The sequence below is a fragment of the Protobothrops mucrosquamatus genome, unplaced genomic scaffold (assembly GCF_001527695.2).
Source record: "Protobothrops mucrosquamatus isolate PMUCROS unplaced genomic scaffold, P.Mucros_1.0 scaffold_197, whole genome shotgun sequence".
In the NCBI taxonomy this organism is placed as follows: Eukaryota; Metazoa; Chordata; class Lepidosauria; order Squamata; family Viperidae; genus Protobothrops; species Protobothrops mucrosquamatus.
This window is the reverse complement of record NW_015386273.1, coordinates 531,221-552,474: the sequence shown is the minus strand read 5'-3', so window position 1 is coordinate 552,474 and position 21,254 is coordinate 531,221. Positions and strand designations below refer to the sequence as shown.

Below are 21,254 nucleotides of genomic sequence, written 5' to 3'. Positions count from 1 at the left end.
TTAACAGAGGGATAGAATCAAGATCACGTGAAGTGTTAATACCACTTTACAATGCCTTGGTAAGGCCACACTTGGAATACTGCATCCAGTTTTGGTCACCACGATGTAAAAAAGATGTTGAGACTCTAGAAAGAGTACAGAGAAGAGCAACAAAGATGATTAGGGGACTGGAGGCTAAAACATATAAGGAACGGCTGCTAGAATTGGGTATGTCTAGTTTAATGAAGAGAAGAATGAGAGGGGACATGATAGCAGTCTTCCAATATCTCAGGGGCTGCCACAAAGAAGAGAGAGTCAAGCTATTCTCCAAAGCGCCTGAAGGCAGGACAAGGAGCAACGGGTGGAAGCTAACCAAAGAGAGAAGCAACCTAGAACTAAGGAGAAACTTCCTGACAGTTAGAACAATTAACCAGTGGAACAACCTGCCTCCAGAGGTGGTGAATGCTCCAACACTGGAAGTTTTTAAGAAGAGACTGGACAGCCATTTGTCCGAAATGGTATAGGGTCTCCTGCCTGAGCAGGGGGTTGGACCAGATGACCTCCAAGGTCCCTTCCAACTTTATTATTATATGATGATGATGATGGAAAATGCGAAACAAAAGACCATATTTCATCCTTAGCATTAATAGAGAGATATATTTTAAGACTTTGCAGATTATTAAGATCTGAAACTGATGAAATGTGGAAAAATAATATGAAGGATATATATCCCAAAGTAAAATTTGTCTTATTTTCTGTTCTGAATCAGGACATTTATTGATAGGAGAGCTCCCCCTTTTTGTGGTTTTTCTTTTTCGTTTGGTATTGTTTGATATTTAAAAAAAAAAGGAACTCCAAATTCTTTTTCTCCTCTCCCTATAGAAAAAACTTCATTGGGGACAAGCCGAGTTGAGGAACTGGAAATGTTATGCCTTCAGCTGCAACGTCAGGTTTGGGAAATGGAGGTTAGCTATTTAATGGAAAGAAATAAAAAAAATTCCTTTTTTCTCTAGGTATCTGAGCTTTTTCATGTACTCACAGAAAACTGACAGTTGTTGAACTGGAAAACTACAGTTTGTCTATTGCAGGGGTAGGCAACCTTTGCTCTTTTATGTCTTGTGGACTTCAACTCCCAGAATCCCTGAGCCAGCTGGCTCAGGAATTCTGGGAGTTGAAGTCCATGAGTCATAAAAGAGCCAAGGTTGCCTACCCCTGGTCTATTGCAAGCAATAGTGGAAAAAAAGATGGGAAACACACACACACACAGCTACCACCCTTTATGCTTTATAGTAGCTCTAGGGAGTAGACTTTGCATCTGCAGAGGTGGCTTCGTATCAGGACTTTCTTCCCAAACAACATTTTAAAATGTATTAAAATTCCAAGTTTCTGTTCCATTGAGGCCTGCTTTGCAAAATTCATACCTCTAATTATAATGGCTTTAGTTGACCAGCAGTAAAATGAGTAATTTTAAATTTTAACAATCTTAGTTTTCCTGTTCCATCTTGGAATGTGCATGTTTTGTCATTGCAGATAAAGATTAATATACCAATTAATACATACTGTCAATTTTCTTGCCATCCCCTCTACATTTTCTATTCACTTTCCCATATAGCGGTTTCTGAATGACTATGGATTGATCTGGGTTGGAGAAGACCCAGATTCTTTGAGGGATCTGGAGTCCCTAGAGGAAGAAGACAGTCCAACATCAAGGACTTTCTGGAAACCAGGTTAGCTGGGAGGAATGACTGTCTTTTTTAAAGAAGCATGAAAATATATTTCACCTTTTATTTTAGTCTCATTTTCTTCTCCCCTTTCTCTATTGCTTTTTATGAATAATGAAATAATAAATAATGAATATTATCAGTTTCTTGGAAGAGGAAATAGTCTTTTTTTCTTTTTCTATAAAAACTTTATAAAATAGCGATGTATTTTGATCACTTCTCCCTGTCAATATTCATTATTTAATCCTGCTGATATGTCTGTGGAGATTCTTAATCATCCAGGTTATGATTGTCCCAAAGGTGTTTTCAAAAGCAACTGGACTTTCTTGGTTTTTTTCCTGAAGACATTTCACTTCTCGTTCAAGAAGCTTCTTCGATTCTGACCGAATGCTGTCCCCACCATTCAGTCAGAACCGAAGAAGCTTCTTGGATGAGAAGTGAAATGTCTTCAAGGGGAAAAAAAACCCAAGAAAGTCCAGTTGCTTTTTGAAAAGCACCTTTGGGACAATCCTGCGGATAGATCTGTGGTAACAAATAGTAAGATTTCCAGGTGGGCCTTGGAGGAAAGCTTTTATTGACTGCTCCTATCAAAGCTGATTTGTTTTATATGCTAGGAAACAAAAAAATGGCCTTTTTAGTCCTCGGGAAATTGTTCCACTCATTCTTCTATTCAGATGAGTTTGAAAATTCTACCGGATTCCTGAATATTAAATATTTTATTTTTGTTGTTTATAATTCAATTGGATGTTGTGATTATTTTAATTATATAATTTTAATTATATTGCAGATCCTTGGGAGGAGGCTTTGCAGTGAGAATTACTGTAGAAATTTAAAAGATATTTTTAAAACTCACAAACATACCTTAGTATTTAGACTGTGCTATGTATCTCTCCCCAGTGTGTGTGTGTGTGGGGGGGGAAATCACTATAGCACATGATGAGAAACTTATTAGATAAAACAATGTGTTATAGAAATGCAGATAATAAAATTCCATTCATTTGCCACGGTCCACCAAACTACTGCCCCCTCCCCAGGTGTATTTAGGCTATAATTCCCAGAATTCCTACCAAGAGGGCATCTGGAGGATATCACATTTGGGGTTGGGAAGGTTGCATTGGAATGTTGGTTTTGCTTTAGCAACGATGCAGTTCCAATGCTGAGCTTGCACTAAAATTCAAAGCTACATATCATGGGATGGATGATGCTTTCTCCTTGCCTTCCCACAGTCGTTTCTCCTTTCATATAGGTGAAGCCATCATGTCTGAAACCCCAATCGATTTTGATCTGATTTTAAAGAACCTGAAAGATTTGAATGTGCTGGCTGGAGAAGGTATATCCCAAATCAAACACACTACAGGTGGAGCTCGGTTGAAGCGCTTGGATTCAGTTCCGATCACCTTCTATCAGAACGGGATTGTCATGTTCAGTGGACCTTTCCGGTCATATGAAGATCCTTCCACACAGGTAGGGATCAAGCTTCGAAGAAATGAAATTGTTGACTAGCAGCTAATCTGAGATTAGCTGAGATTAGCTGGTAGCACTGATGATGTGATGTAATTTGGGTAATGAAACGTCTGCAAGAAAACAATCAACTTATAGAGCACCAAGCTTATAGACCTCTCATTTCAACCCTGAGCTACATATATTCTCTTTTATTGGAATCTGAGAGTTACTACTACCTGTATGTATAAATTAAGCGTTTTGTGGCAGTAACATTCATAATAATAATAATAAAGTTGGAAGGTACCTTGGAGGTCAACTAGTCAACCCCCTACTCAGGCAGGAAACCCTATACCAGGGGTAGGCAGCCTTGGCTCTTTTATGACTCGTGGACTTCAACTCCCAGAATTCCTGAGCCAGCATGGCTCAGCATGGAAACCTCTCCCTTTCCCCTCAGCATAGCTGTCTGAGGAATTCTGGGAGTTGAAGTCCACGCGTCATAAAAGAGCCACGGTTTCCTACCCCTGCCCTATACCATTTCAGACAAATGGCTGTCCAGTCTCTTCTTAAAAACTTCCAGTGTTGGAGCATTCACAGCTTCTGGAGGCAGGTTGTTCCACTGGTTAATTGTTCTGACTCTCAGGAAGTTTCTCCTTAGTTCTAGGTTGCTTCTCTCCTTGATTAGTTTCCATCCGTTGCTTCTTGTCCTGCCATTCTCCCACAACCATCGCCAAGCCCCTCCCCTTCCTTATACTGTGGCAGAGAATGGCAAGAAGCTTATCTTTTAGTGGATCATTGGACATTTTGATCATTGCATTTGAAAAGATTGATGAGATAAGAAGCCACAACAATGCAATATGTAGTTGTCAAACTGATGTGGAACCGCACTTATTCCACGTTGGGCAAAGACATACATCTCTGAAAGTTCAGCCTTGGCATAAGACAGTTCCCAACATAAATAGTGAATGATATGCAATTTTATGTTTCCCAGAAACAAGAGTTCTGTAATATTATTGTTGTTGTTGTTGATGATGATGATGATGATGACCATGCTTGAAAAAGAAAGCAAATGAGAATACGGAACTTGGCAGGGCAAACCTGAAACAAAAAGGAAGCACTGGAGACTCAAAATAGCAGCACCGAAGGGGAAATGGGATAATAAGATATGGAGAACTTATTGAGAAGAATATTGAATTAGCAACTATCCAATTAGAGAAAAGAAAGAAGAAGGATCCCATCTCAAGTGGATTGGGTAACAGAAATATTACAGAAATTAACAGAACAGTATAACAGAGTTGGAAAGGACGTTGGAGGTCTTCCAGTCCAACCCCCTGCTCAAGCAGGAGACCCTAAACAATTTCAGACAAATGCTGTCCAGTCTCTTCTTAAAAGCCTCCAGTGGTGGAGCACCCACAACTTTTGGAGGCAAGTCGTTCAACTGATCAATTGTTCTAACTGTTAGGAAATTTCTCCTTAGTTCTATGTTGCTTCTCTCCCTGAGAAGTTTCCATCCATTGCTTCTTGTCCTGCCTTCAGTTGCTTTGGAGAATAGGTTGACCCCTTCTTCTTTGTGGCAGCCCCTCAAATATTGGAACACTGCTATCATGTCACCCTCATTTTTTATTTTCACTAGACTAACCATACACAATTTCTGCAACCGTTCTTCATATGTTTTAGTCTCCAGACCCTTAATTATCTTAGTTGCTCTTCTCTGCACTTACTTTAAACCAGAAGCATGCCTAAATATCTGCTTGGGAAATTCCAGGAAAGTTCTTGGATTAGAAGCCACCATGATGATGATGTACGTGTTATCCATATACAGTAGCCGTGCCCGACTCTTGGTGATTCTGTGGGCCAGGTCTCTCCACCTCTTCCGATCTTGCACTACTTTTTTGAATTGTTCTGGGCTGTGGCTGGTCTCAGCTTGATGGTGAGAAGCTGTCAAGATTGATGTTAATCCTTGGAGAAAACAGGAGCTGCAGAGACTCCATTCTTCATTGTGGCTAGAATAACAGAATCTTGATAGCTCATCAGTTTCTCTCTGCCCCATCGTATACCATACAAAATCAAGGCATGCTTATTTTAAGGTCCTTTCCTACACTTTCCATCTTTTTGGAACTGAGAAATCTTTTCTTCTTCCTTAACGGTTCACTGTTCCCTTCTGAAAGGCAGATCTATATTTTTTTACAGCTAGCAAGCTGAGCCTGGATGTAGTCATAGGCTGTATGAATGCATCACTAATCATGAAAGAGACCTGCTGCTGGGTACTGATTTTAAAAAAGGTTTGTTGTTGTTAATTGCGAAGTCGTGTCCGACCCATCGCGACCCCATGGACGACGTTCCTCCAGGCCTTCCTGTCCTCTATCATCTTCTGGAGTCCATTTAAGCTCACGCCTCCTGCTTCAGTGACTCCATCCAGCCACCTCATTCTCTGTCGTCCCCTTCTTCTCTTGCCCTCCATCTTTCCCAGCATTAGGCTCTTCTCCAGTGAGTCCTTCCTTCTCATTAGGTGGCCAAAGTACTTGAGTTTCAACTTCAGGATCTGGCCTTCTAAAGAGCAGTCAGGGTTGATCTCCTCTACCTTTCCCTTCCACCTGTGGCTTAGTTCCCACAGTCTCTCTCTCTCCCCAGAGACTTTTGAAAATAAGGATTCTAGTATTGGGATGTTGAATCTGGCTGAGAGTAAAGCAGGCTTTATTTTTCTTGTGAAGAACTTAAATTGCAAAGTGAAAAATTGCAGAAAACCAGGCTTTTATCACTTCTCATCTGTTTGCGCCTTTCAACAGGAGAGTTTCATATTTAAACAGCCTATTGATTCTCATTCTGAAAGGGAGTTGGAGGAAGTGAAAAATGAAGCGTAAGGCGCCCTTTTTCTCATGGCCTTTCCCTTTTAGACAAGCACTGTGAATCTATATGCTGCTTCTGTAGCATTTCAAGGTCACCTGTTGCACATCTGCCACGAATGGAAGCCGCTTCTTGTTACAGCCTGTTGCAGTTCTCTATCCACAATAATCAAGATGTCTGGGGCCTTTGCCACATGCAAATCCTAGAACTTGGTGTGACCTTTGAAAGTCTCCACAGAAAGCTATTGCAACGTCTGCAAATTCAGTTGCTTCCTTCATTTCTTTCATTTCTTAGTATCCCATTTTTATTATTTTTACAAACAAATGACGGCGATAAACATATCCAAACACATTTTCTTCCTTCTATTTTCCCCACAGCAACAACGCTGTGAGGTGACTGGCCCAAGTCACCCAGCTGGCTTTCATGGCCAAGGCAGTCTCCTGGCTTCTCATGCCTTAACCCAGGGGTCTTCAAACTTGTCAACTTTAAGACTTGTGGACTTCAACTGAGGGCTGGCTGAGGAATTCTGGGAGTTGAAGTCCACAAGTCTTAAAGTTGACAAGTTTGAAGACCCCTGCCTTAACCACTAGATCAAATTGGCTCTCACCCCATGGCAGGGGTGTCAAACTGCCGGCCCGTGGGCCGGATGCATCATAGCAAAACCACGCCCACCCCATTGCCGGCAATGGCAAAAAAAGTCACGATACGTCGCAACACATCATGTGACGTTACGAGTTTGACACCCCTGCCTTACGGTAAATAAGTCAGACAACTATTGGCTGAGAATTGTAGTTGTTTGCTGAACTACTCCATTTTATATCTGCCTAGATTTGACATTTTTATATGGAGAAAATATATTCAGTGCCCCTAGTCCTCTTATCCTACGTTCACCAACTAACAGAGACACTTCCATCCATATCCTGTTGATACTCAAAATCTAAAAAAAAACAAAAAACAGGATGGGGCAGGAGATTTCTTTGTAGTCTGATTTTTTTTTCCAGGAAGATTTGTTCTGTATGCTTCGTTTTTTAAATTATTTCTGCCAATTTACCTGGAACAGTTGCTAGGCTGATTGGCTAGGGGAGCAGGTGTTTTCCTCAGCAGTCCCCTGGTTGATTACCCCTGGTCTAGATAGTTGATGAAATAGTGTCTCCCAAACCGGTCCCTGTCTAGCCCTCCTTTTTATGGAATTATTTTACTCTTGGCCTCGTCTGTGCTCTTTATTGGTTGCTGTCATTGCTGGGCTGGGTACGTTTCAGTCCTTGACGTGCAGTTTTCACCAGTTCGTCAGTAACCTAGTCTAGTTTCAGACTGGGTCGCTCATTGGTCTCACACGTTCAAGTCTGCGTTTCTTAAATTGCTTGGTTTGCTGTTTTTCTCAGGACATCCCCTATCTGCCATTGCTAGTAAATTCAGATGGAGTCCATAAATTTTCCCACAGAAAATGTTGACCCATTTAATTTCTTTTCTTTTTTTAATGGTGGGGAAACAGTCAATATTTTCTGTCTCAAAATCCTGATCAAAGGGGAATACATAAATGGAAATAGGCAAGGTGCCAACAGGCAAATAATTGAGTTTTTCTCCATTGTGGTTGCTTTGTCACTATGGGGGAAATCTAATGAGTTGGCTTATGCTTGTGGTTTCAGCGTTGCCTGCAAGATATTCTGGATGGCTTTTTCCCTTCCGAGCTGCAAAGGCGTTACCCCAGTGGTGTCCCATTTCAGGTATATCTTTATAGCTTCCTGTTTTTGAATTTTTGGTTTCTTGTACCTCCAGAATTGAAAATTCCGAGGTTATAATGCCTACAAAAAGATACTCTACTACAATTTAGGGTCTTGACCCCGTGGTTTTATGATAATGGATCCATACAGTCAGCACAGCTTCTATGAGGTTTGTTGAAGGGTCACTGACTTATGGACGGAATACGTTTCTGGTCAAGTTATTGTACCTAATTTCTATTTCATTCAAACAACAGACAACTGGTTTTTTGTTGGCTTTTTTGCCAGCTGTGAGAGTGTTTTTGTTTTTTTTTAATTATCAGTCCGTTTGAGGAACTGAGAATGTTTGTCGCATCAGAAACTGGAACAATTTTTCTCCTTAAAACCTTCTTTAGAACAGTTTAATCGTCATTTCTGTATTTTAGCTTTAAAGTAACTCTATTAATGATAGGTGTTTTTTTTCTTTTCCTCCTTAGTTTGCATTTATTTAAGGTTCCTTTTTTAAAGCTCCTGTTTTATTATAAAAATAAAGATTATAAAATTTAAAAACTACTGGTGGTAGCCGTTTCCACTTATGAAAATTAAAAAGAATTTTCACTAGGTAAAACAACGTTTAAGAATACCACTGGTATTCAAATTCTATCGGAAAAAATAGTTGATATTTTCATTATGTGACTCAGAGAAGCAACATGAGAAAAAAACATGATATTAACTGTTTTTTATTTAGCACATTGGCTCTGAAAAAAAAAAATCTTTACTAAAGCAATTTACAATAAAAATCAGAATGTAGTTTTTTTTAAATAAAAAACCAAAAGCAATAAATAAAAATACAGTTTAACTGGAGATTATTGGGATAGTTTCTTTAGAAAGAATGAAAAAAAGGTAAACCCACAAGTTGGAACAGAAAAAGTTAAACAGCAAATAGATTTTTTAAAAAAATGAGAAAAAAACAAGTGCAGTTGAATTGTAGGAATCTGTATAAATTAAGCCTTCAGTTTCTTAGTGTAATAAATCTCTGGAGTTCCTGATGATCTCTCATCCAACTATTATCTAGGTTTACCACTGCTTGGTGTTGGTTTTTTTTTAAAGATAGGTGAAGGTTGGGCAAAGTGCTATTGTCTAGCTAGACATTTGCCAATTTAATAAAGCAAGCAGCGTGAAATGTAATTTCCTTGTTTTATAATGATAATTGTCACAAGGTAGATACAAATACAATTTTATTTATTGGAATCAAATCCAAAATAAAAGTAAAATGACATTTGTATACCAAAAGTACAAAAAGTAACCTTGTTACAGCTATGCTGTCCCTCTTGTTCCCCGGTGGTGTCTGAAAACAGGCTAGTCTCATTTTGTGACCACATTGCTTAGTGACTGCAATTCTGGTAGTCCCTGGTTACTCTTCTTAAGAAATCATTGCATTGGTTGTGACCTCTTGTGACCACAACTTCCAATTTCCTGCCGGCTTCCCCATTGACTTGTTTCGTGGAAAGCCAATGGGGAAGGTTGCAAATCATGATCACGGCATGTTGCGACATGGGCCGGTTGCCAAGTGCTCCATTTGCAATCACAGGGGTGGTCAGGCCTCCAGCCCTCCCACACAAACCAGACAGGAAACATGGCAAAACTGATTTTTATCTGATTGAAAAGCTACATGAGCAAAATCTTGCAAGTCCAAAGGCCCAAACTTGCCTCCGTTTTTAACTACTTGATTCGTTGGCGCAAGTTTTTCCTAAGTTTCTTTCTCTGTTAAATGGCGGCAGGTTCCTGCCCCTCTTGTCTAATTGTTTCCTAGGCAGCATATCTTCCTCTCTTTCCCCAAGGTCATTCTTACTTTCCATTACAGATGCTGCAACAGCCAGAACTTTGCAGACCGGTCTCAGTGCCACCAGTTCAGAACTGTGGCAAGTCCAAAGAGCCTTGGAAGGTCCTTGAGTTTTAATTTTATTGGAAAAGCCTATTCTGTATCAGCAGGCCCTCAACCTTTTGGGCACCAGGGACCAGTTCCACAGAGAAAGGTTTTTCCGCCCACTGGAGGGAGCATGGTTTCACGTGTTGCCTGCATCCCACGGATGGGGCTTCACTTGTTTGTGTGGACCGGTGTCTGGCATGCTGCAGACCGGTGCTGATCCATGGACCAGGGGTTGGGGATCCCTGTTCTATATAATCAACAGCTCTATGTGAGCAGAGCTGGGAGCTTTTGAGTTTCTTTCCAGTTTAGGGATAGAGAGGGTTTTTATTTTTTATACTGTATTCAGTCTGTGTTAGATATAATAATAATAATAATAATAATAATAATAATAATAATAATAATAATAATAATAATAATAAGAAGAAGAAGAAGAAGAAGAAGAAGTAGTAGTAGTAGTAGTAGTAGTAGTAGTAGTAGTAGTAGTAGTAGTAGTAGTAGTAGTTGGAAGGGACCTTGGAGGTCATCTAGTCCAACCCCCTGCTCAGGCAGAAAACCCTATACCATTTCAGACAAATGGCTGTCCAGTCTCTTCTTAAAAACCTCCAGTGTTGGAGCATTCACCGCTTCTGGAGGCAGGTTGTTCCACTGATTAATTGTTCTAACTGTCAGGAAATTTCTCCTTAGTTCTAGGTTGCTTCTCTCCTTGATTAGTTTCCATCCGTTGCTTCTTGTCCTGCCTTCAGGCGCTTTGGAGAATAGCTTGACTCCCTCTTCTTTGTGGCAGCCCCTGAGAGATTGGAACACTGCTATCATGTCCCCCCTCATTCTTCTCTTTGTTAAACTAGACAGACCCAATTCCAGCAGCCGTTCCTTATATGCTTTAGCCTCCAGTCCCCTAATCATCTTTGTTGCTCTTCTCTGTACTCTTTCTAGAGTCTCAACATCTTTTTTACATCATGGTGACCAAAACTGGATGCAGTATTCCAAGTGTGGCCTTACCAAGGCATTGTAAAGTGGTATTAATACTTCACGTGATCTTGATTCTATCCCTCTGTTAATGCAGCCCAGCACTGTGTTGGCCTTTTTGGCGGCTGCAGCACGCTGCTGGCTCATATTTAAGTGATTGTCCACTAGGACTCCGAGGTCCCTCTCACAGTTACTACTATTGAGCAAGGTACCCCCTATACTATACCTGTCCATTTGGTTTTTCTTGCCTAAATGTAGAACCTTACTCTTACTCTACAAAATTTGTGTTTCCCATCTTCAAGGGGTGGGAAACGATCCTGCCCATTTTGTTCACAGCAGATTCTGGTATCCCAGAGAAAACAGCTTTGGAGGGGCTTCATGTGGTCCTGAAACTCCAGGTACTCCATCCTGCCTTAAACTAAGAAATGCGTATCTTGCACAAAAAGTAGGAGGATTGGAGATCTGAATAATGTCCTAGAAAGCGTGTCTTATTTAACAAATCTACCCCTCCCCGCCTCTTGGAAGAGAATATACGAAAGAGACAGCACAATTTAGACAGTAAACAAGTTTCAAAGGAGGGAGGAAAATTGTAAGGCCATCGACTGACGCCTGGAATTTATTTCTGAAATCTCTTGAACATGTTATCAGATAGAACATAGCTAGAATAAATAGAACGCATGATTTTACTGATCCTTGTTAAGAGATAAGCCTCACTTAGGTAGGGTATTTGCTTCACACACGAGGGTGGGGGAATTTTATTACATTTTTAAACTTTCATTGTTTAGAGATGGATGGGAAAGTCTTGCAGAAAAAAAGAGAAATGTGGGCCACTGTTTCTAAAACCAGGCCGTGTGCACATTGGGCTGGGACTGCTGAGGAAAACACCTGCTCCCCTAGCAGTTGAGGGTTGGGGTGTGGGCCCTAGAAGTGAATGCTTGGTTAGTTCTAGAGAGGAAACAGACAGGGGGAAACAGAGAGTGGCAAAGTGAAAGTCCAGCGTTCCGGTGCCTTCTTGAAGTCTTGGGTGACAGCTCCTATTATCCCAATCTCTCCACTGGATGTAGAGAGCACAAACTGAGGTCTCTTCTGAGCTGCATCAGATCGGCAAACTGAATGCATGATATTTGGATCTCTAAGGTGCAAACTGATCGTGTGTTTTTATTTCCATGAATGAGGCTTCCAAGTATGCAGTTCCCCCTTCCTCTCAGAATTCAAAGTCGGTCAGCCTGGAAATATATGTTCCCCCCTGCCATGGAGGGCTCTGTGTGGCATACAGTTAGTCCTTGACTTACAACCATTCGTTTAGTAACCGTTCAAAGTTACAACAGCACTGAAAAAAAGTCACGCGTGACCAGTCCTCACACAATCTTCACAGCATCCCCACAGTCACGTGAACAAAGTTTGGGCACCTGGCAACCTGAATGACTTTAGGAAAGTTGCACCATTCCCAAAGTCACACGATTCTCCATTTGCAACTTTCCTCAAACAGTCCACGGGGAAAGCTGGGTTTGTTTAATGACCATGTGAGTCAATGGCCAGTCAGAGCTGAAGAAGCTTCTTGGACGAGAAGCGAAACGTCTTCAAAGAAAAAGATAAACAGGAAAGTCCAGTTGCATTCTGAAAAAGCCCCTTTGGGGCAAACATGACTTGGATGACTGAGAGTCTCCATAGACAATTATCTATGCACTTTGGGATGAACACCCTTCCAATGGCGAGGGAGGATGAACGGATTTCCAGAAAACATTGCAGACCACAGGAACCATTTGCGCTTCAGTTTGAGATGCAGACAACACAGACTCATCCCCAACAGCCTGCGCCTGTCTACAACAGCAAAGGGACACAGGGCAGAAGACATCCTGCAGCCAAGAAGGCTCCACACTCATTTTCACTACTCAGGTGGCCCCGAGGACACAGAAAGACCTCCAAGTGGCCTCAATGACTCTCTAAAACAGACATGTCAAACACAAGGCCCGGGGGCCAGATGCGGCCCGCGAGGTGGTTTTATGTGGCCCGCGAAGCCATCCTGGAAACAGTGAGGGAACGGCCCCCGCTGCCTTGGCCCTGGCCCAGGTTGGCCGGGAGCCAATGTACAATTTTGTGGTGGCCATCTATGCTGAAACGCATTCAGTCTCAGCTCCACAAGGCCGTCTGGAAACGGCTTGGTGCCGCAGGTGCTCGAGAGCCAGGCTGGGCGTTTGACCTCTGCTGCCCAGGGCTCCGGGCAGCCCGCGCCACCATCCAGCCCCCCATGCATGGCCTGAGAGGAACAGTGAGGCTCCTCCAGTGGACCATGCCTTGGCATTTGCCCTGGTCCCACCCCCTTCTGCCAGAGACCCTCAGATCTGTCCCACTCCTGCCCAGGCCCCCACAGGCACCCTTGACGCGAACGGTGTAGAGCCGGCCACACCCACCCAGTAGGCCACACCCACTCTGTCCATGCCCACCCAGTAGGCCGCACCCACCTTGGCCACACTCACCTGCCCCCCCCTCCGAGGGCAACCGCAGTGCTGATGCGGCCCTCAATGAAATTGAGTTTGACACCCCTGCTCTAAAAAGAGTGCAAATGATCAGCTGTCTGTAAGGAATACAAATCCTTCCATTGCCCACCATCCAGTCAGTGCTGAAGAAGCTTCTTGGATGAGAAGCGAAACATCTTCAAAGAAAAAGAAAAACAAGAAAGTACAGTTACCTACTGAAAAAGCACCTTTGGGACAAACATGACCTGGATGACTGAGAATCTCCATAGACATTGACCGTGTGAGTCACTTAACAGCTGCAGTGAATCACTTAACAATCAGGGCAAGAAAGGGTATAAAATCGGCTGTGACTCAATTAACCTTTTTGCTTAGCAATGGAAATTCGGGTTCCAACTGTGGTCATAAGTTGAGGACTAGCTGCTTGGTACATGATATAATTTGATTGTGGCATGACTGCTGCAAACGCCTGTCAGATAGTTTACTCATTTACGAAATGAAACTTTTCTCTGTTCATAACGTCTGGAATATATTCATCCTTTCCCTCTAAAACAGGGCTTTTCAACCAGTGGTACGGGTACTACCTGTGGTACATTGGCACCTGTCAGGTGGTACGTGACCATCCTAGAAAAGTGGTAGCGGGGGAGGGGAATGAGCTGAACCGGTGGCAGCACCGCACAAGCCTGAGCCAGAGATGGCTGGAGCTGCAGGGCTGTCAGGGCTCAGCAGAAGCACCAGGATCAGTGCCAGGTTCCAGCTGGAGCTCGCCGCTGATCCTGACGCTTCTGCTGAGCCCAGAAGAAGCGCCGATCAGCTGGAATGTTGCAGCCTCTCCAGGGTCTTGTGATTTACATTCAGATGCTTGGCAACTGATTCATATTTATGATGGTCACAGTGTCCCAGGGTCATGTGAAGTGACCAAAACCTGCTGCAACCACCCAGCAGACGGGGGGAATAAAAACCAAACACCCCCCACCCCACCCCCGCTGCCAATCCTCAGCAGAAATGCTCACAACAATGAAAACCTCAGACAGGAGGAAGAGCGCGGCCGGGCGGGCAGGCAGGTGTCTTGCTCGGCTGTGGCTTGGGGGGCACTTTTTTCAGTGCCATTGTAACTTCGAACAGTCACTAAGCGAACTGTTGTAAGTCAAGGACTGCCTGTACTTTATCCCTTTTTTTCCTTTTTTGGGGGGTGGGGTCATCAAGTTTTTGACACCTTGCTAGGCAACTGGTGGTACTCGGATATTGCCATATCCTAAAAGTGGTACAATGGGTGAAAAGGTTGAAAAGCCCTGCTCTAAAAGAACATGAAAAACGGAAAATGTTCTCTCCACCGTAGCTGGAAAATGTAGGTGACCTGTCATTTTGCATTGATTATGTTGATTTGATCAGGCGTTGGGGTTGCGTTAAGACTAGTGAAAGAAAACAGAGTTAAGAAATTGAACTTCGAATCAGTCCTCTCTACCAGTTTCCATTACAGCAATCACGGCATTCATTTCCAAACATCTGACGAGAAATCCTTGTTTTTGTTTTTTTAATAAGCGGAGAAAATGTGTTTTCATTATCTGAGCATCTTGGTTATTATTAGACATCTGCCATCGTTGGCTTCTAACACTTCTTAAAGTCGTTCTGTAGCTTCCTTTTGAAGACCAATACAATTATTGTGTCATAATGCTCAGTTCATTATGTGTAAGGCAACTCAACTTAGATGGTTTCCTGAAATGTGGTATTTCCTTTGAATTTTGACAGAAGGAGGCAGAGATTGTTTCCATAGTATTTGTTGTTGCTACTAACTTCCTTTGAATTTTGAGGAAGAGGTTGTTTCCATAGTATTTGCTACTAACACCCAATTTCATCTGCTTCTCAGTCTAACAGTGACCTCTGGAGTCTGGAATCAGAGTAATTAACAGCACTGGGATTTATTCAACAGGTCACCGACAAGAGAGATGTCTTATTTCGGGAAAGGAAGCTGCCAGGGTATTTTCCTGGCTTTGGCCAGGCTGTTGGGCGTTCCAGACCAAGTGGCCTAAAGGAGACAAGTGAAATCTCAGGTGATGGTTGCTTGGTTTTTATTCAAATTTATCAGCCACCCAACTCCAGTGGTTATAACTGTTTACTGCAGATTCGATCGTTGTTCAGCAAATCCAAAACTGTGGTTTGAGTTTGGTGCTGCAAATACCTATTTTATTAGTTGGTTCTGCTATCCAAGCCTGTCCAAACCTTCCCAGCTGTTGTGCCCTGCAGTTGTGTATGGGATTGCAACTCCCATTAATTCCCAGATGCCAACACATCTGGAGAGAGAGAGAGTCCCAAAGACTGTCCTGCCCTCTGCATAGAACCATTTTATTTTATGCTTAGAGCTTAAACGGGTTGTATCCAGATAATAGCATACTAATTGTAACTTGGATATCTCTCATTCATCAGATAAATACTGAGTTAAGGCACTGTTGAAAATGTCCATTTACAGTAGATGCTTTTGTTTTTTGCAGATAACTACAATAATCAGACATAAGGAAGGCTGAAAAAAAATGTACAATAGCTATAGATAATATTGAGTAAGAGTTTGACCACATGACCACTGGAATCCCCTTTTGTGCTAAAAATCTATGTTTCTGTATTAGATATGTATCCCAATTTTTTTTCAGGAACTCAAGCTACCATGTATAGCGCTCCCTCCTATTTCTCATATGATTGTGGGTGGTTTTAATACAGTGGTGGCGAACCTATGGCATGTGTGCCAGAGGGGGCACTCGGAACCTCTCTGTGGGCACGCGTGCCTCACTCTTTGGCTAGGTTTTCGCAGGAAAAAGTCATTTCTCAAGCCCCTTCCTTGCCAAAACAAGCCTCCGGATTGAGCACACTGTTTTCAGCTTTGAATTATATCAAATCTGACACCAGAAACAGATTAACAGATGACCTGAGTGCTGCATGTGTTGCTCTCAAACTTACAAAGTATAAGCCAAGATTAGACAAATTATCAGCATGCATACAACAGCAGAAATCACATTAATTGTTCAAAAGCATGCCAAATGCAAACTTTTACCTTTCAGTAAAAAGTTGTTGGTATCATTGAAAGCTTTGTCATTGTGTTTTTCTTTCAAGACAAAAGATGTTAATGTATGGGTTGTTTTTTTCTGAACTAAAACCTCAGCATTCAGATTAAATTGCCATGTTGGCACTTTGCGATAAATAAGTGGGTTTTGGGTTGCAGTTTGGGCACTCGGTCTCTAAAAGGTTCGCCATCACTGTTTTAATACAACTATACAGGTAGTCCTCAACTTACAACAGTTCATTTAGTGCCCTTTTGAATTACAACAGCACTGAAAAAAAGTGACTTATGACTGTTTTCACATTTACAACTGTTGCAGCATCCCAGGGTCATGTGATCAAAATTAGGACATGTGGCAACTGGTTCATACTTACGATGGTTGCAGTGTCCCGGGGTCATGTGATTCCCTTTTGCAACCTTCTGATAAGCTAAGTCAATGGGGAAGCCAGATTCACTTAACCATGTTACTAACTTAAAAGCTGCAGTGATTCATTTAACAACTGTGTCAACAAAGGTCGTAAAATGGGGGAACATTCGCTTAAATGTTTCACTTAGCCACGGACCTTTTGGGCTCAATTGTGGTTGCAAGTTGAGGACTACCTGTACCCCTGAAAAGAAGCCTACAGATAAAATTTAAGTTAATTAAAATGAAATCTCAGCATGTGATGTGTCATTGTCCACATACCCCATAAAGCATCTGCTTGTGAAATCCTATCTTTTCGCAGGTCCTAAACTCACCATGGAACAATTTTTGAACAAACTTCCAAAGTCGCTGGTTCGAGATGGGCAAGTAATAGATATCCGGGAAGATCTTAAAAAGACCCTTCAGGTAATTTTGTATCCCCCTCTTTGAAGCTCCAAAGAAACAAATATCACCGAGATCTCAAAAAGCTATTTTAGAATTATTACCAAGCCTTCTTGTTCTTTTCTAAATAGCTCTAGTTAAGAAAGCTTCCTTTCTTTTTGATCTTTAAATGTGTGGGCTGGAGGAGCAGAAGGGCATCGTCTGACTTAATGTCTCTTAGGGCAGGGCTTTTCAACCAGTGGTATGGGTACCACCTGTGGTACATTGGCACCTGGCAGGTGGTATGCGACCATCCTAGAAAAGTGGTAGTGGGGGAGGGTAATGAGCTGAACCGGTGGCAGTACCGCACAAGCCTGAGCGAGAGACGGCTGGAGCTGCAGGGCTGTCAGGGCTCAGCGGAAGTGCCAGGATCAGCACCAGGCTCCAGCTGGAGCTCAGCACTGATCCTGACGCCTCTGCTGAGCCCAGAAGAAGCACCAATCAGCTGGAATGTTGCAGCATCCCCAGGGTCTTGTGATTTACATTCAGATGCTTGGCAACTGATTCATATTTATGACGGTCACAGTGTCCCAGGGTCATGTGAGGTGACCAAAACCTGCTGCAACCACCCAGCAGACGGGGGGAATAAAAACCAAACACCCCCCACCCCACCCCCGCTGCCAATCCTCAACAGAAATGCTCACAGGCAGGCAGGTGTCTTGCTCGGCTGTGGCTTGGGGGGCACTTTTTTCAGTGCCATTGTAACTTCGAAGAGTCACTAAGCGAACTGTTGTAAGTCAAGGACTGCCTGTACTTTATCCCCTTTTTTCCTTTTTTTGGGGGGGGGTCATCAAGTTTTTGACACCTTGCTAGGCAACTGGTTGGGGATCATATCCTAAAAGTGGTACAATGGGTGAAAAGGTTGAAAAGCCCTGTCTTAGGGCATTCAAACATTGGCCTACATTTCCCTCTTTGCTTCCAGGGCCTGGATGGAGCACAAAGCCATGAAGTGGTTTTGGTGGAGACGCCCAGCCTTACAGCACTGAGGAAGAGGTAAACAAGCCTCCAGAGTCCTCGCTGATGCTTTTCCTCCGAGTATGTCTCGTTATGGCAGAAATCCAAACCCGGAGTGAGCAAGAGTAAAACTAGGAACACCTTTTAGCCTTGTTTTGAGGTGGGATCATAGGCGATGAAGCACATGCCTTACATGTAGAACCCTCTTAGATATGATTCTGGCATTTCATTGGATGAAATAGATGGAGAAGTCCTTTTGCTTGAGACCGTGGAAGGTGTTGATAGTAAATGTAGATAAAATGGACTTAAAGGGATCAGTTTGGAGGTCTGAACTCCTCTCCTGCATATCCCAGATTTTATAAGAACATAAATCTTGCGTGAAGTTGCCAAAATCTTTTTTTTTTGTGCATCATCCTCTATTATTTTCAGAGAACAGCTTGTTTCAATCAATCAATCAATCAATCAATCAATCAATCCAACAAACACATCTGAAAGAATTGGGGGCACTTTTAAGAAAGCTTGATTCCTTTTCAGTTTGAGGTGTTAGTGTGCCAGCCTCAGTATGTCTTCCTACTCTTCCATTTCCATTCTAATCCAATTATGCACCTAACTCAGGGGTAGGCAACCTTGGCTCTTTTATGACTCGTGGACTTGGCTGGCTCAGGAATTCTGGGAGTTGAAGTCCACGAGTCATAAAAGAGCCAAGGTTGCCTATCCCTGACCTAACTGCTCCAGAGAAGCTGAGTCTCCCATATTTTATAATTTAGTGACCACTCCCACCCAAGTCACGTGCAGGCCCCCGTTTTTCTCGAGACTCTTTTGCATGCTGGAGTGATGGATTATGGATGTTAGGTATTTGTGTGCCAGAAACAAAACCAGCACAAGGTAAATAAAGAAAATATATAGTAACCTTCCTCAGTCCATGTGTGTTGGGATTGTAGCATGACTAAAATCTCTGCTTTCTGGGAATGGCAGACCCAACAATCTGGAGAACGTTAGGACAGGCTGCATTTTAAAAAAAAAGGGTGACCACACCTACCAGTGTGCCTGGGTTATTCTGCCCTCCTTAAAGAAGCCATGGTTTCCATCACCATCTCCCTTTAACTCTTAGACTGGAAGGGAAGCAGAAAACAGAGGGGCCTGGCACCAACATTTCAACTCTTCGGATAAAATCAGAGGACGGAGAGAAGACATACATTGTCAAAATGTCATTCACAGAGACTATTGGACACTTGCGCCAACACCTTGCTCAGAACAGGTAGGACGAATGATTCCAGGGAAATTTAAGAAGGATGGAAATCGTGGCAAACACCTGTCTGTAAATGTCCTTCCCAAATGTCTTTTCTACAAAAAAAAAAAAGATGCATTTTTTCTGAAACTGGGCTACTGGAACAGCAGTTCTCCAAAAGACAGAGGTATTACTTGAAATTTGGCACGCGGGAGAAAAGTAATATCAAAAAGGGTTTTATTGATCTGATAATATTTTCCTTTCAGATTGATTTAAGTGATACCAATAAATCTGGAGTATAGATAGTCCTTGACTTACAACCATTCATTTAGTGACAGTTCAAAGTTATGGCACTGAAAAAAGTAACTTAACGACCGCTTTTTACACTTACGACAGTTGCACATCCCCACGAATCATGTGATCAAAACTCGGGCGCTTGGCAACTGGTATGCATTTGTGACAGTTGCACTGTCTTGGGGTCATGTGATCACATGCCCAGTCAGTTTCTGACAAGCAAAGTCCAGGGGGGAAGCCAGATCTAATTTAGTTAACCGCTGCAATGATTCGTTTAACACAGTGGTTCTCAACCTTTTTAATGCCGCGACCCCAACCGGTCATAAGTCGAGGACTAAACCGGTCGTAAGTCGAGGACTACCCAACCGGTCGTAAGTCGAGGACTTTCCCTGCCCGGGAGTGCCACGCATGTGTGGTTCCGCCCCCTGCGCCGGCCGAGGCGTAGCTGGCAAGCGGCAGAGATGGAGCAGGCCAACCACCAGCTGGCCCAGCTCAAGGGAGGTAAGGCACCCGCCGGAAAAGGGGGAAAAAATGGCGGACAGCCTTGCTTGGCGACCCCTGTGAAATGGTCGATCGACCCCAAATGGGATCCCGACCCACAGGTTGAGAACCACTGGTTTAACAACTGTAGCAAAAAGGTCATAAAATAGGGCAAAACTCTTAACAGCTGTCTGGCTTAGTAATGGAAATTAGGAGCTCAGTTGTGATTGCAAGCTGAGGACTACCTATAACTGAATTTTTAAATACAAGTAGTAAAGTAAAAGTTAAAAAAAAAAATCATCTTTGATCATTTAAATCCGAATTCAGAAAGGTCACTGGATTGGAAAAGCTGGACAGGTGTGAAGTGAGTCTGTTTACAAACCTGGTTCTACTCTTTTCTAGGGGTGAAGCAGTGGAGCCCTTCGAGATCCTCAGCACGTTCCCCCTTCGGGTGTATAACAACGATGCTGTGAGCCTTGAGGAATGTGGGTTGGTCCCCAACGCATTCCTTCTGCTGAGGAAGAAACTCCCTCCCGCCAAAGCAGGAGAGGAATAGCTGGAATGGTTCACAGTAGACTTGGCTGCCGTTCAGCTAGGACGTTGTGTGCCTTCTCCTGCTTCTCCAAGGTAGCTGCTGGGATACGGGCCAAAGGTCTAACTGTATAAGAGCAGCTCCAGGATGGAAACAAGTAATACTTGTGGTTCCAGCCACACGGGTTAGAACTAGCCACTGTATTCCCTCCCACTCCCGTCCCCCAAGTAAACAAGCCAGGGCAAACTAAATGAATGTTGAATGGCTTAGATATTGGCAACATTAAACTAAGTGGACTTCAACTCCCAGAATGCCCCAGCCAGCCACAGAGCTTTATGCAACACTTTATTTCCTACCCTAACGGAGGTAAAGACTTTAGCCTTACTTGTCTCATTCTACCCAGCCCGAAAGGAACTAAAATAAATTAGCCTTTATTACCATTCCTTTAGGAACGTCAAGACTATTTCGGCAAGAAAAAACTGGTGGGGTAGTCAATGCCAGCTGGCAACTTCTTGAGCATTGTAAAGCTTTTGTAAAACACAATACCCATTTGGGGCCTGCTACTCCCCCCCCCCCCGAGCAAGATATGGCACCATTTTCTTTGTACTCCAACTTTGTAAATCATGAGCAGGAAAGGTGGACATTTCTGGATCATCAAAGGAGACGGGGCAGGAGAGGGAGAGAGAGCTTTCTGTGAGCAGATTTAATGTATGGAGCAGACAAGTACCTGACGCAAAGGAGGACCAGAGTGGTCCAGCTATCTTTTTCTGGAAGAGCTGTGGCTGCAAGGGCTAACTGTGAGCTTTCCTCAGTTGTGTCTCT

General features: G+C 43.0%; 1 protein-coding gene across 1 annotated transcript in view; it reads left to right on the top strand.

Annotated features, from left to right (window-relative positions):
* The window catches only part of UBXN11 (UBX domain protein 11), a 26,542-nt gene extending 5,623 nt beyond the window's left edge, over nt 1–20,919 (top strand). The window contains exons 6-15 of the mRNA XM_015824930.1: nt 749–801; nt 862–944; nt 1,592–1,706; nt 2,947–3,164; nt 7,631–7,708; nt 14,982–15,102; nt 16,826–16,929; nt 17,867–17,937; nt 19,010–19,156; nt 20,303–20,919. Coding sequence (XP_015680416.1) covers nt 749–801; nt 862–944; nt 1,592–1,706; nt 2,947–3,164; nt 7,631–7,708; nt 14,982–15,102; nt 16,826–16,929; nt 17,867–17,937; nt 19,010–19,156; nt 20,303–20,456 — 1,144 coding nt within the window. The 3' untranslated portion in view covers nt 20,457–20,919. The remainder of the gene's footprint in view (nt 1–748; nt 802–861; nt 945–1,591; nt 1,707–2,946; nt 3,165–7,630; nt 7,709–14,981; nt 15,103–16,825; nt 16,930–17,866; nt 17,938–19,009; nt 19,157–20,302) is intronic.
* The last annotated feature ends 335 nt before the right edge of the window (nt 20,920–21,254 follow it).